The 15,468-nt window shown below is 37.0% G+C and overlaps 1 protein-coding gene across 2 annotated transcripts in view; it reads right to left on the reverse strand.

Moving 5' to 3' along the window:
- Window positions 1-295: 295 nt before the first annotated feature.
- Window positions 296-15,468, reverse strand: part of WDR72 (WD repeat domain 72) — a 211,183-nt gene continuing 196,010 nt past the window's right edge. For both annotated transcript variants that reach the window (XM_024567916.3, XM_024567915.3), the window contains exons 19-20: window positions 7,311-7,415; window positions 296-1,867 (exon numbers count right to left, since the gene is read on the reverse strand). In XM_024567916.3, coding sequence (XP_024423684.2) covers window positions 1,812-1,867; window positions 7,311-7,415 — 161 coding nt within the window. In that variant the 3' untranslated portion in view covers window positions 296-1,811. The remainder of the gene's footprint in view (window positions 1,868-7,310; window positions 7,416-15,468) is intronic.

Consider the following 15,468-nt stretch of genomic DNA (forward strand, 5'->3'; position numbering starts at 1 on the left):
GGGCTGCGGAGGGCCTTTGCACAAGCCCTGTGACAGAGCCCTGTACACGGATGGGGGAACCAGGCTCTGGGAGGCACAATGAGGACCCACTGCCTGGACACATGGCAGGGAACCTTGGCCCTTAAACCTACCTTCGTTCATGTTCTTTCCTTGCAATATAGCCATTGTGTAACTCAATGAATAAAACAGAATTCCCACTTGCAAATTTGAAAATATGATATTCCTTCATGGGAAACATGTAATCATAAATATCACCAAGACTATTGTCAAGAAAGAAACACAAGACTATTTTTAAGGAGTCATTTATTGCAGGGACAAGGAAGACTCTGGAGACGAACATGTTTGCTCACTAATACAATGCCCTCACGTGCGACCGCAGGCCAGGCCACCCGAAAGGACAAACGTGTAAGCAAACTGTGAGTTTCTATTTGTGGTTAGGGTCACCTCGAGGCTGGTCCAGCTAATTGACAACTTTCAAGTTCTCCTTACAACAGAAGTTACTGAAATGCTGAACCTAAGTCAATGTAAGAAAATCATTTTAAAGACACTGGATTTGTTTAAAAAACAAATTGCACATGGATATTAGGGAATATTATCTAAATGTGAGTTTCTAAAATTCTCAGTTTTAGGAATTAGAATTATTTATCATTAACGGTGTTGGTTTCCAAACTTCCTATTGATAAAATATTTTAATTAGCTATGTAATATTAATTATTGATATTAGCAACTACAAAATGATGCCAAAAATCTTTAAAATCTCAGTTAGTAATGTCAGGATTATGTCAGTTATCATTTCCTATAACTAGTGACATCATAAAATATTTATTGAGTTTTCAGTATTGGTTTTCTTAGACCTTAATAAGTGTTAAACTTGGCAATGGTTTAAACTTATTTTTATTCTTCTTTGAACAGGGATTAATATACGGTATAAATCACAGCAAATACATCAGATCACTAAGGGTTGTAATAGATGAGCACTTTATGTCTGCTCCTATTTATATTGCTTTGCATATTTTAGTTTAAGAATTCCTGCTAGTCAAGCTTCTTTCTGAGAAAAGAGCTACAAGAGCTGATTCATAAGGATCAGTTGTGGTATGCTATAAGTAGGGTCTTCTTCCCTAATTCACATCTATCTATATGGCCAACAAGATCAACCTTTAGCTAAAGGCATAAGCTTCTATGTTGTTAGGAATCTGAAACTTAACTGCACAAGATCAGTCCCTATTTTACTATGTATCACTTATTTGGGCTAACTGATGACTAAATGGAACTGGCTATTTGTTGACAACATTTCATCCTTAGGGATTAGATTTACTGCAGGGTAATTGATCTGAATTAAAGCATCTACTAAAACAAATGTTCTAACTTAACAGATCAAACAAATTTGGTAACGTTTTAGATTAAATACATTGAAGCAACATTAAACTTAAAAGCACTGTGTGTTACACTGTTTAAAAGCAATGTGGTTTTAACATTGCTTATTATATCATTCAGGAACTGAAAAGATGGAAGAAAACCTAAAACAGTATTAAATTTATGTGTGTGGGCTAGCATTTGTGTTGAAAGGATTAAAATAAAAGTAAGAAACAGGAATATATGATGATTTATGCAATGATTTTCTAAAATTAGATAAATTTGGATAATTTCTATCAGTAATTATGCTTTCAATATACTCTGGTTAAAGTATCAGCAAATGTACTACAACCTAATACCTTGATCAATACCCACATAGTGTACACAGAACAATAAACAAATGACGTGTTTCAGGTTCTTAATTCATCCAAATCCACTTCCTATAGGTGAGATTTCCTTTAGCACAGCTTGCAGAAGCACATCTTTGCTATCCAGGAATGGTGCCTTGGCTCACCTAGAAAGAAAACAGATTATCTTGCATTGTATGGTGAAATAAAGAAAACAGAAAGAAAGAAGGGAAGGAGGAAGAAAGGTACAGAAGAAGGGAGGAAGAGAGAGGGAAGTATGAAAGGAATGAAGGAATTAGAAAGGAAATGAAGGAAGGAAGGAAGAGCCTATAATTTCTGCATTTCTTTTCTATCCTTAAATAAAACATGTTAACATAATAAAATATTATTGTCTTATAAACCATGTCCCAGGTAAATATATGTGAATTGCATACACTATTAATATAGTCTGTTTTATATTATTGCCAAGAAAGCTGAAAGTTTTCAACAAGATGAATTAGGTTTGAAATCACTCTATTTCCATAAATTTCCAGGAGCTGAATTATTTTTAGAGAAACTCACAATTTAGGGTCAGTTTTAGAGTCAAATGTTTAAATGTTACTTGAAATATGATTTCAATTATAGAATAAGAAATTTATTTCTCATACGACTTGGATGATTGTTATTGCAGTCTACACACTATCGCTTGCTTTAAATTAATTTGATTATCAAACTAACTGGAGCATTGTGCCCTAGTTAACAACATCTAAACACATGGACACCGGTGATGCGACCACGCATAGTAACTCCCACTCCTGCTGGCGAAACCTCAAAAGCCTGATTCGGTTTAGTTAAACCAACAGTCAATATCGTATTATATATACTCTATATAATAACACATTAGCCTAGAACTTTACATAATTTAAAAGTTATTAGGTTCAAGCTGAAATATTTCCCATTGGGTAATTAAAAATATATTGATATTGTTAAACACAAGTAGAAAGAGCTTAAATATTTTTACTACCGAAATTGTTCTTCCTCCTTCTAGAACACTTTTTCAGCAGTAACCACAAGAAGTGTGTTCTCGATGGCTGTGATTGATGGGCTGCTCACGCATTCCACATTTTTTCTGCTTCATGCATCATCATCAGCCATCTCCAACACTCCAGTCCTGAATCTGTCCTACTTTCTCTTACCTGATTTTTGCTGGTGATTCATGAGCCAGAATAGTAAAAGAAAAAAAAAATCCACCTTAGCTTTCACAATGTAGTATCCCCTGGAAACTGAGAAATCTGGTTTTGTTCATCAGATTCATGCAAATGCAATATTGATTGACAATGATGTATATAGATCTACACACATAATGTGCTATATAAAAACCGCTAAAATGTTCTATTAACAGCAGAATGCATACTGATTATAAATTACTTCAGAATGACGTGGAAATGCTTATCTGAATGCTTTTTTTGTACGTTCAAGCTCTTTCTTGTCACTGCTATTTTCAGCTGAAGCTGTATTTATGTGTACTGCCCTAGTGCACTGAGAAGTAAAATTCTTAATTTTCTAAGCCAATAAGGTGATAAAAGCTCGAGGTCCCTCATTAACACATGGATAAAAATTGTGAATGTCACATACATTTTTCATCATCATGAGTGCAAAAATGAGGGGCAAGAAACACTTTTTGTTATGTCCTAGAGAATGGAAATCAAGCTTTAATCACTACACGAAACAGTTAACAAGAAGTCAACCAGCAAATGACTAAACTGACTATTTTTGTGATAGCATCTTTCAGATTCAGAAGCAACCAGGCCTTAAAGAGCCAAAGAATGAAAGTCTAATGGCCCTAAAATCTCAAAAAATGGAGCATCAAGTTCACGATGTTGTCTCAGCGCTTCTATTACTAGACATCAAAGTTATTCCCACGGGTTTCAGGAATGTATAACACCAGTGAAGAAGAAAGTAGACCACAGAGCCTAAGCCGGAAACTTCAATCTGGGATTCACCTGTGAGGCAAAACTCTTTGCTAATGAATTATTCCAAAGAAAAGACAAGGCTAAGGGAGACCTTAACCTATCAGACAAGACCTCCAGGTTCACTAGCAAGGTCAGAGTAACAAGAACACTCAGGTCTAATGTTGCTTTGCCAACCTTAATGGGCTGCAGGCACTCACCTGGGTATACAGCTTGAACCAATAAAGAGATCACAAAGGCATGATGAATAAGGTAGAGCGCTCTGGAGACCAGGGAACATCCACGGCACCAGGCCTCTAAATTGTGACCTATATACACACTCCAGCCCATTTACAAATGGGTCGTCCCGTTCTATTCCATGCCAGGGAGCAGTGATGTCAATGGAAAAATACCACTCTACAGATGAAGTTCAAAACCCACTGTATTCAAGTATAATCAATTCACCAAGTCAATCTACTGTTTTATATAAATTCTAAAAATCTGATTTGAATAATGACATTTTAAAAATGTTCTATCAATGTTCATAAAACTTCAACTTCACCTTTTGAAAAAGCTATTTTAGATTTTTGGCTTTGGGACCCCTTTGCACTCTGCACATGCATATGATTTGGTATCATCAATGCGAAGTTAGAACTAAAGTAAAATGATGTTTACAGGATTTACAAGGAAAGACTTTATTTGAAAAGAATAATAAATGAGATGATATTCTTGGCCTGTGCTTGAATGGGAAAATGATTTTTTCATTTTCATTTTCTATATGCTATTCAAACAACTGGTCTATTCATTAAAAATGATGTAATAAATATATATTAGTCATTTAGAATTGCAGAGATAAAACTATGAAAGGTCAATATCCATTAAAGTAGAAGACTGACCACATTCAACTTTGTAACTGGGGCCTTGCACAACATGAAAATGTTAAAAGGAATTTTACATGAGTAATAATATTCTAGGTGAAGATGGTAAGAATGTTGCATTCATGATTTAAATTCACTTCCTTTTGTACAAGGAATAACAAATATATTAATGCAATTATATGCTTAGCTATGGAAATACTTGTATTGGTTTGAAGACATCTTTCCAAAGCTTGTCCCTCAAAACCCCCAATTTTTGTTTTTTCTCCTAACAAAAGTGGTTAAACTTATTTTCCAGAGAAGTACCCCTCTTAGGTGGTAAAGAGAGGTAACTAAATCACCAAGTGCCGTTTCTAGTTTTGGAGCCCTTTCATTCGAGTGACTTCATATTTTGAAATTAATTTTTAGACACTGAGAAGTAGATGGTCATATTTTCACAGTTCAATAACGTCCCTCTGTGCTACCCATTTCAGGTATCTCCTTCCTTCGTGTTCAATATTAAGAATGTTGCTTCTCAAATGCTCATTCTTAAAAAAAAAATGCACTCTCTTACCAAAATCTTTCTTACTAAACAAGCACCTCTGTCAGAAGTGTCTTAATTTCTTATCACAGAATTTTATCCACACGAGGCGCAATAAATAATTCATGCCATTGCCTCTTTGTTGTGCGTCCCTGAACTGCCGGTGCTGGAAGGCTGACAGCTGTGTCAGGACAAGCACCGAAGATCTGACATGACAAGTGACTAACAAGTTTCTTTCAGTTCATAGTGAAAGAAGACAATGGCCCAAAGTGCAGAAAGAAACCCCACAACAAAATAAAACTGCTTCTTTCTTTTTACCTAAGTGTTTGCAATGAGCTTATTTCCAACCCACAAGCCCTGGTCATTTTATAGGACTGCCCAGCCCCCTCTACTCCTCACACTCGCTTGGCCATTTACGCCTGGCCACGGATCAATATGAGAAATTCTTGGAGAAATACGATGTCTCCATGACAACCAAGCCACAAATTCTCAGTGGAAGGCAGTGAGACCAGTAGTGAACTCTCCAGAGGTTTCTAGGCCTATAAGGCAAGATGTCTTAAAATGCAGAAATGGGCAGAGGAAAGAGCCAGAGTAATTCATTCTTTATTACCAGTTTAATGATGTCCGATGTATAGACCAGTACTCACTTTTAAGTCAAGGTTCTCTATCAGTGCCTATATTTTCTAAATAATCTTTCTGTTCTGATCCATCCTTTTGTTTATATCAGTCAGATAGACTGTGTTATAGTAGAACTGCACTACAATTCCACTCATATTGAGGGCGATAAAAATTTATTCGAATTTTGAAATGGTATAAAGTGGATCTCTTCTTGCCAAAACAGTGAACACTTAGGTGAAAAGATGACTTGTGGATTTACCTGCCTGGAAAAATGGTTGATAGACAACTGATTATTAAGGCAGTTTAAGAATGTAGTCAAAATTAGGCAATTTAAGTCAAAACAAAAAGTAATTTTAAATTAACTTTATTTTAGAAATGTAATGCTACCACTATCCTCTCCCTTTTAGAGTGGAACTGATCGACATTTGTCTTTTAGCTATTGTGGCAGGGGATGGGTTTAATGTGCTGATTAAAAATTTCTGTCATTGCTAAAGATGCCATTTCCCAGGTCGGCAGGAGAGCAGAAGTGTGGCTGAGCACAGACACAGGGCAGCGGTCCATCTTTTGAGGAATCTTCGCATAGTGGAGGGACTGAAATACAATGCCATCGCCACTGGGCCTATTGGGGTTCCGAGATGACTTAGGGGACCTGACATAGATTGCAGGCTACACCTTTCACTGAAAATTAAATCTCAGTAGCTCTCCTCGGGGAAGGATCAGGGGACTGTTTGCAGCTGCCCCCTGTCAGCAAAGGCTACAAGATTTGGAAATCTCTTAACTAAGCTGACAGGCCACAGAGAGGATGAATCAAAAATCTGATACATGGATGGGAGAGAGTAGAGGGTACACAGCAGCCAGGGAAAACAGGAAAGAAAAATGTTAACTCTTTCATTTGTGATAATAAGGTACCTTTTAGCACCTCGTGGCTGTGCAGTGATCCAGGAATTTGCCGTTCGACTTTCACAAGATTTTTTTCTTTAATTAGTTGTTAAGACTAGGCGTGATTCAAAACACAACAAAAACAGAAACAAAAATGCATGCTTAAGTATTCCTGGCCACATTTTGCCTGTACATTTCTTTCTACTCTTCCTATGAGGAAAATACAAACATAGGTAACTTGGACCTTGGGTAAATTTTATTGCATGCAGAAGGGTTATTATTTTCTTTTTTTGTTTTTTTCTAAATAGCTGACAACATCCATTAGTCCATTACTGTTTTCCTAAAATCCTCTTGTCCCAGTTAGGTCCCGTTTGTATTCAGAAAGGTAAACAGATTGTAACGATGCCAGTTTGTGTCTCTTTTCTCTCTAACTCTCCATTTCCACTTGATCCCATTATTTGAAATATTTAAAATATTGTGATTTCTTCAGTTTCCAGTCTCTACCTCTATTAACCAGGTTAGTGTAAAATTGATGATAATGAACTAATAGTGTCAGCTTCCCTTTTCAGTCATAAAGCCTTTGTACTTCCTCCAACTGAATTCTTGATGAAAGAGGAAAAGATAACAGCTCCACACTGTGACCCCTGGAGGTGACCATTAATTTGACAGTGCAGCTGCTAAGAGAAAACAGCATTACAATGTCTGTCCTCTCTCCCCACCCCCTTCCAAGGACCCCAAAGCTGTGTCAAATTTATCATTTTATACTTGACTATGTTTAAATGGCTTTCACCTGGACTCTCAGACTCTTTCAGGACACATCTGTCAGGCATGTCCTCAGTGTCTTGGAAGTTTGCCGAGTTTGAGCTGCTGTCATGCTTGACCAGACTGGCTGAAGCTATTAAAAAGAGAGAGAGAGAGAGAGAAAAGAAAGAGTGATGAAAAAGTAGCAATAAATACCATGAAACATTTCCTTTCCGTCCCGCAGCTATTTCCAGGGACACACGATGTAAACACAAACAATAAATTGAAATAAAATGTATCCACTAAGTATGTATTGGCAGACATGTAATTAGTTGAAAAATCTATAGATGAGACTTTATCTTAGAAGAAAAATAAGTTCATGGCATCAGCTTAAAAGCTACAAAGTAACAAAATGATCCCTTCGAAATAGAAGCCATATTTTTAATGCATAAATCTAAAACAATATAGTCAATTAATGGCAACAGGACACAGAGAGGAGAACAGCGGGCTAGTCGATGAGAAAGACCAGTGCCACACTGGGGCAGGGGGTCCTTTCGTCACACAGATCACAGCTGATGAACACTCATTGTGCATTTTGGTCTTCCTCCATGGAATGAAAAACTGTGGTACCAACTACGTTTTAAAAAGCCCTATAAGAATAAGTTTTAAAATATAGAAGGCACACACTGCAAATGATACTAAAGGAGGCTGGTATTTTCAATGGTAGGTCTCCAGAACCCTTGTCATGAGATGTTATTTTCTGAGTAGGAATTATAAACAGAAACAGAAGCTATCGCAGGAACCTAAAATTTCCTTTCAGCACATTACAACCACTAGCTGTTAGAGAAAACATAGACTCAAGTTTCTACATTTTTCCACAAGTTGTAATACTTGGTCTAAATATCTCCATATATAACATATTTCCATATTACATTTGTTCAAGGAATCATTTCACAGGAAAAGTGGATACTGTGTTCATAAAAAAACCCATAATAAAGTGAATAATAAAACAAAGCAAGCCTGCAATAATATAAATTATGTCACGCTTACTTGTCTGAAGCCAAACAATATAAATATGTATATTATTGACTGCACTGAAATTTCATCTTTCACAAATTGCTGAGGTTAACACTACCACTGTCTCCTCGGGTCGTGATAATACATGCAGCATATTATTCATAAGCCTTAAATGCAAAAATATAGAATACATTTAGAAGTCATTCATGAAATAATGTGTTTATTGGCAGAGGGGAATGGCCTGTGACACTGTTCCTAACCCTCCATCAGGAGACGAGAGAGCAAACGCAGAGGTGGAAGCCTGTGTCACCTCACACATTCCTTAAGTGACACAGGGGAGCTGCCCAGGCCCAAAACAACTTTAGTAAGGCTCATGCCTCCACACCCCACATCTTGTTTTAGGGGAGTGTGCATAGCCTTGGTGATCATAACCTGAGGCGCACATTTGCATACTTTCCAGGAGACTAGCAACATACTTCTGGTCCAAATACTCTCTTCCAACAGTTTCGCCGACCTCAGAACAGAGAGCACTCTGTCTTTCTGCGGAAGGGTGAGCAGAGAGTTTGGATTCACTGCGTCGCTAAAACTTTTTGTTTGGGAACAAAATATGAGAAAAAATATATATGAAAGTCTGATTTTAAGTAAATAAACCCAACTTTTCATGTTGTGCATTGGAATTTTCTGAAAAAAAAAATGAAAGTAGGTACTGTGTCTATTTTATTCACCTCTGTGTGCTCTGAGCCATAGAAGATACAGTACCCCTGAAGGGTTAGTGGAATGAGTGAATGAAGAACTGAGGGAAGCAGAGGTACCATGCTAGGAGTCCTCCTCATCCGAGAAGATATCCGAGAAGTTCTCATCCGAGAAGTTCAAAGTGCTTTGAACTGTCATCAACTGGTCTGTTCAGTTTCTTGTTTAGGACCACTTGAGATGAAGGATGCTTATTTGAAAAATGGTGCTACGGGTTAGTCAGTGGCTTTAAAGGAGAAACAAGATCCATATGGCATAAGTAGTTATTGGTGTAATAAATTAATAACTTAATTTGATTTTATTCAGTTTAGAGCACACTTGTGGATTATTTTTTAATCCAAAGATTTGTGTGAAATGTTTCAGTGGGATAACTAAATGTGTTGAAATTGCAGAACACTGTATCATTTGTCAGGCTTTCTTGGCCTGTTTTAATAATTTTTATCTCTATATACTAGTTAATTTCCTGAAATATTTATATTGGTATTTATAATAGGGAATTAATCAGACAGTGAAATCTATTTCTAATAACCAATAAGGTGAAACCTGTGTTTATTTAGGCAAATACATTGCACTTATCATCTCATAGATTGTTCTTTCATAATTTAAAATGTCCACCCACTCATTTCTTCAGTCCTCCAACAAGACTGTGTTCTGGACAGAGGGGCATCAAAGAGGAAGAGGGCATGGTATTAGAACAAGAAATAAATACCTGTGACCACTTTTAGTGGCCATAAACTGGCCCAGGGCAAACTGACATCCCAAGCCATTCCACAAAGCCAGAAAGCCAGCTGTAGTTTTTAGCTGCATGATCTCCACTAAGCTCCCAGGAGCGGGAGCCATGCAGCCATTCGTGTCTTCACACCGATGGGCAAGGGTGTGGTTTGTGGGCACAGGAGAGTGGAGAGGGCTAATCTTCAGAATGTTGCTTAATTACATTTTAGCTTTCAAATTTGAGATGGTACAAGAGTTGCCATTTTTACTGGGTAGTTTATAGAGTATCCAAAAAAATTATTGCAAAGGAAATGCCTACATTCTGCATTCTGTCAATTGGGACCGACAAGCACTGAAAAGGTTAATGACTGCCATTCTACTGATTTTTTTTTTTGATAGGCAAATCTTTGCAACTGTTCTTTGGGGTGTTCCCTGTGATGTTTTATCATTAATCTCTGACATGATGTGTGACCAAGGCTTCTCTAATGAATCATTTCAAAAATGATGAAATCAACAAATATTGATTTAGTGCTTATTGTGGGTAGAGCTCATGCTAGACCGTGTGAGTGGTAAAAATGTGAAGGCACTTTTAATGTGCCCTCATACAACTTGTGATCCAGTTGAGGTATAATTAAAAGTAACTAGTAAGAGCATTAGAGAGAATATTTTGAGAGTGACATGGTTTTTAGAAATGCGCAGATAATTCCCGTGCAAAAGGGTAGTCCAAAAGTAAAATTTGAATTAAATCTTCTTGACAGGAAAAACAGCTAGCCCAAAGGGAGCTCATTCAGGCAAAAAAAAAAAAAAAAGAAGTTGTGAACCTGGCTAGGTATGACCAAGGAAATACATTAACCTAGTTCCACAAATGTATTTGTTAACAGAATGTTGCTGGCTATTTTTTTGTATGTATTTTTAGTGAATTTTCCTTACTTGTCTCTTTGAACTTTTTCTGAAATTGCTGCTGTGGCTAATTCTTCTCACCTGTAGAAGTTAGTTATAGACAGGTTTTGCCTAGCCCTAGATAGTCAATAATTTGATCTTTACTGATGGTGGGCCCATTTATCACAGTAAGTTGTCCTTTCACTATACATATTGACTTCTGTTTATCAATACCAAAGTCCATTTGTAGCTCATCACTAAAGTTCTTGGATATTTTCAGTAGTTTTTGAAGATGCATTTTGGAGCTTGGCAGAGAGATACTTTTGATGTCAATGTACTGCAAGCAGTTGCTGGGCTTGTCCTTAACTCAGAATCAAGTGTTTATTTCCTCTGTAATGGATTCTGAAATAGTCTGCATTTGGGGGGCCAAGGACAAAAAAAGACAAACTCTTCTTGACAGTTCTACCACTGAAAGATGTAGGGCTCTTCCATTTACTCATCACACACCTCCAAATATTGACAACTGGAAGGCCAGTGTTCTAAATATCTCTGTAATGTCTCTGGTAGCTAGACAGAGGTAGGAGTGCATGCACTTTGGGTGCGTGTGTCTGACCATGGTGTGTGTTTAATGAGTGTAATTCTTCTAGATCCTAAACAAATGAATGGTTCTGCTGTAGACGATATGAAATCGGTAATTTTAAACCACATTTAAGAATATCTAATGAGGAAACCCAGAAGAATGAATGATAAAGATTCGATAGAAGAATTTACTATTAATGTGATGACAAGGTCATCAGTGGTTACACCCCTTCGCCTCTCTCTGGTCTCTATTTTGGTTTTGGTTAACCTCTAAAAATTTTCCCTGTCCTTTTCAAATCAATTACAAATAGATGGTGTTAACTCTTAAATGTGGCTAGGCCTAGGCAGCAGACACCCCCAAAGGAGGGTGACTGCTGATAAAAATCTCCATCTCCTTCCACAAATAGCAACTTGTCCTTTCAAGTCAGGCTGATGTGTAGCATATAGAGAGCCCTGGTTAAAAACCCCTTTCATTTACAGTGTGAACCAAATCTGCAGCCAAAATAATGTTTTCAATATGATGACTTATCTATGATTTAAAAATAGGTTCCATCCATCATCTGAATGGGCCTTTTTGGAAGTATTATAGATATTGATAAGAAAATCATTAATAAAAACACATAACAGTTTGAAATATTGGTCAAGTGAACAGAATAAATCATTGTAGTAGCAGATAAAACTCAGACAAAAGTCTTGATCACACCTTAAAAATAACGTAGAGTTTGCAGCGGTCAGGAAAGAGTAAAAGGCTGCTCAGATTTGTGAAATGAGCCTTGGAAAAGAAGTCAAAGTCCCGAGTTCAAATCTACTAGCTCAGTGCAGTGGCCATATTGGTTGACAATTTAGATCTCTTCCCAAACTTAAGGAGTTAGTATGAAGTCAACTAAAAAAAAACTTTCCAGAGGCTTACAGGAAAAAAAGAAAAAGAAAAAACTATGTTAAACTCAAGTAGAAGTAAATACTAATGCATTCATTCCTCACAAATCACAAAAGACTGTGATAGATTTTAAATTAGAAGGAGGTACAAGCAGTGAAAAGACTAAATGATAACACCAAATTTGTAAACAAAGAGGATGTCATTTGAACAGACCCCAAATTCAGTTTACAAAATGGTTCTCTCTGGACTGATGTCTTATCAGGAAAACATATCTAGCTAAGGAGCTGTGTACATACTACCCCTGCTTTAAAAATATCTATACTGAGATAAGCAATAGGACCTCTTGATTCAATTTGAATAGCATCCTGCATCAAATTTCAGGCTTATTTTGCCTTCAGCATAGATTGGAAACTGGGAAAAATATCATATAGAAATGCCCAAAATTAAATAAAACGTTTAATGCTTCTTTATAACTAAGAATTATTTTGTGAACAAGTTCATCTCGATGGGTTAACATTAGACTTTTATATTTTTGCAATCTTTCTGAAGTTGTAATCTGATATGGAATATTTTTTCTGGATGACATTTTCTAGTATACACTGCTTTAAGGATGACATATTTTTTAATTGATAAATAAACTTTCCAAAATGCTATGAAGAGTAACTATTATTTTGGTATCTTTTTGAGATATATAGAATTGAAGTTAGTATATTTAAATATTTTGTATATAAATATAAATATATATATATGTCTCACAGAATCAAATTATTGACTATCTAAATCTAAGGAAAAAAATATATCTATAGCTAACTTCTACAGGTGAGATGAATGACTAGATCACCCAACTGATTTAGCAGAAGCTAAATGTGAATGAGAAAGAGGTATTAATTGTTTACTAAATCTTTTAAAACCCTGCTCCATTCCTCTCAGATACAGAAATTCCTCTGTCATCCGGGATGTTTGAGCAATGGGCTGCTTTGGTAAGGCCGATAAACAAGCAACCTCAATACATCGCTTGCCTCATGTGAGTCACAAGGCAGGTACTTGGAGTCCTTATGAGATGACTGAGTAAAACTGCAAACAAGGATTTCTAAGAATTTAAAAGGCAATGATTAATTTTACTTGTAGTTTAAGGGAGAAATCTCAAGGTCAGGCCTAGCATTGATAGCTCAAACATACTCTAAAACCCCAAAATCTACTATTAATGTCAACCGTCTAGATAATGAGGGAGAGTCTACCTGACTTATTCCTGAATGAAAAATAAAATTCCTCATTGTGAAGCATTCAAATATATGTATTAATTTAAACAAAAATGAGTATCAGTAATTTTATTATAAACTTCTGAGTTCCCAGGGGAGGGTGGATGGTTGTACTGTGAAAAAGCTCAATTAATAGGACCCAGAAGAGTGTTTTTTAGTTCCACCTCTACTCCTAAGAGTATGACCTTGAGCATGTCATTTCACTTGCTTGGAATTTTATCAATAAAATGAGACAGTTGGATTGGCAACCTCCTTGACATCTTCTGGCTCTGAGACTCAAATATTCTGCCACTTCAGAGGCCAACATCAACCAACCACTCCAGACATCACTACACAGGATAACAAGAGCATAAGTGGCTACTACACTAGTCTTGTAAATAATGAGAACTCCCGAGGCCCTTTCTGAATTAAGTACGATTGTTAATTCCCTACAAGTGGTGATGGCCAATCTCACTGAGGAACAGAGGAAATCATGGCAGCTTCAGAGACATACATGGGTAGCTTCAATGCCAGGGTGAGGCAGCCCTATGGACAGATGACCAAGTAAGGACTGAGGCTACTGTGTGGCTACTCCTGAGGAAAGAACAAGGTGAATCCTGGGCATGGAAAAGCATCCATTACATGTTTACCAATGGTAGAAAAAAAATCTTTAGAACCAAGCCTTACCTCTTTTAGAATCATATTTATGCTATTAATTCCTTTAAACAACCCCTCTCTTCAAAATCAATTTGGCAACTACAAACTTCAGTATAAAAGAAATCATCCTAAATTAAATTAATATGGTCCATGGAATAATTGCAAGAAACACAGTTGCAGTGAAAAAGCCCAGGTCTGGATGTTGGATGGTCAGGATGTAGGATGGTCTAATGCAAGGGTGTCCAACCCGTGGCCCACAGGCCACATGTGACCCAGGATAGCTATGAATGTGGCTCAACACAAAATCATAAATTTACTTAAAACCCTTTTTTTTTGCTCATCAGTTTTTATTAGTGTTTCTGTATTTAATGTGTAGCCCAAGACAACTCTTCTTATTCCAGTGTGGCTCAGACATGCCTGGCTCCATCTTGGCTTCAGGGCTCCAGGCTTAAGAAGTTCTCAATTATTGTTCATCAAATGAATAGATAAGTTTATGGACAGGTGTGGTCTTGTAGAACTGTATTTTCCTCAACTCAAATCTTTTAAGAAAAGAATCAAGGAGTCCCAACTCTTTCTATTCCTTTTATATGTAAGGATAGGGCCCATGAAGTCATTTGGCTTAGTTGAGCCTGGCATGACAAATAACAGTAATCAAATTGTTTAAACCCTCAGACTGAAACAGACTGTTGAGGCATAGTAGATGAAGAATGGAGGAGAGAGTGTGACAAAGGAAATGTGTAAGTTGAGGACTAGAAGGGAGAATAACAAGGAATGATGCAACTCTTTCTCCTCTTTCTGCTGCATTTCCTCACCACCCACCCCCACCAAAAGGGTAATTGTCAGAGTCATCAATGAGAGGTTTGCTTGAATTTCTACATGTGCTTTTTTAGGGCACTATTTCCTTTGCAAGGACTGGTCTAAGGAGCGGTGATGAGTAGATGAGAAGCACCCCCCCATTTTTATTATTTTTTAAAATATATTTATTGATTATGCTATTACAGTTGTCCCATTTCCCCCTCCCAACTCCACTCCATCCTGCCCACCCCCTCCCTCCCACATGCCCCCCCTATAGTTCATGTCCATGGGTCATACATATAAGTTCTTTGGCTTCTCCATTTCCTATACTATTCTTACCCTCCCCCTGTCTATTTTCTATCTACCGTTTATGCTATTTATTCTCTGTACCTTTCCCCACTCTCTCCCCCTCCCACTCCCCTGTTGATAACCCTCCATGTGATCTCCATTTCTGTGGTTCTGTTCCTGTTCTAGTTGTTTGCCTAGTTTGCTCTTGTTTTTGTTTTAGGTGTGGTTGTTAATAACTGTGAGTTTGCTGTCATTTTTACTGTTCATATTTTTTATCTTCTTTTTCTTAGATAAGTCCCTTTAACATTTCATATAATAAGGGCTTGGTGATGATGAACTCCTTTAACTTGACCTTAGCTGGGAAGCACTTTATCTGCCCTTCCATTCTAAATGATAGCTTTGCTGGATATAGTAAT

This window comes from Desmodus rotundus, chromosome 7, assembly GCF_022682495.2.
Source record: "Desmodus rotundus isolate HL8 chromosome 7, HLdesRot8A.1, whole genome shotgun sequence".
NCBI classification, from domain to species: Eukaryota; Metazoa; Chordata; class Mammalia; order Chiroptera; family Phyllostomidae; genus Desmodus; species Desmodus rotundus.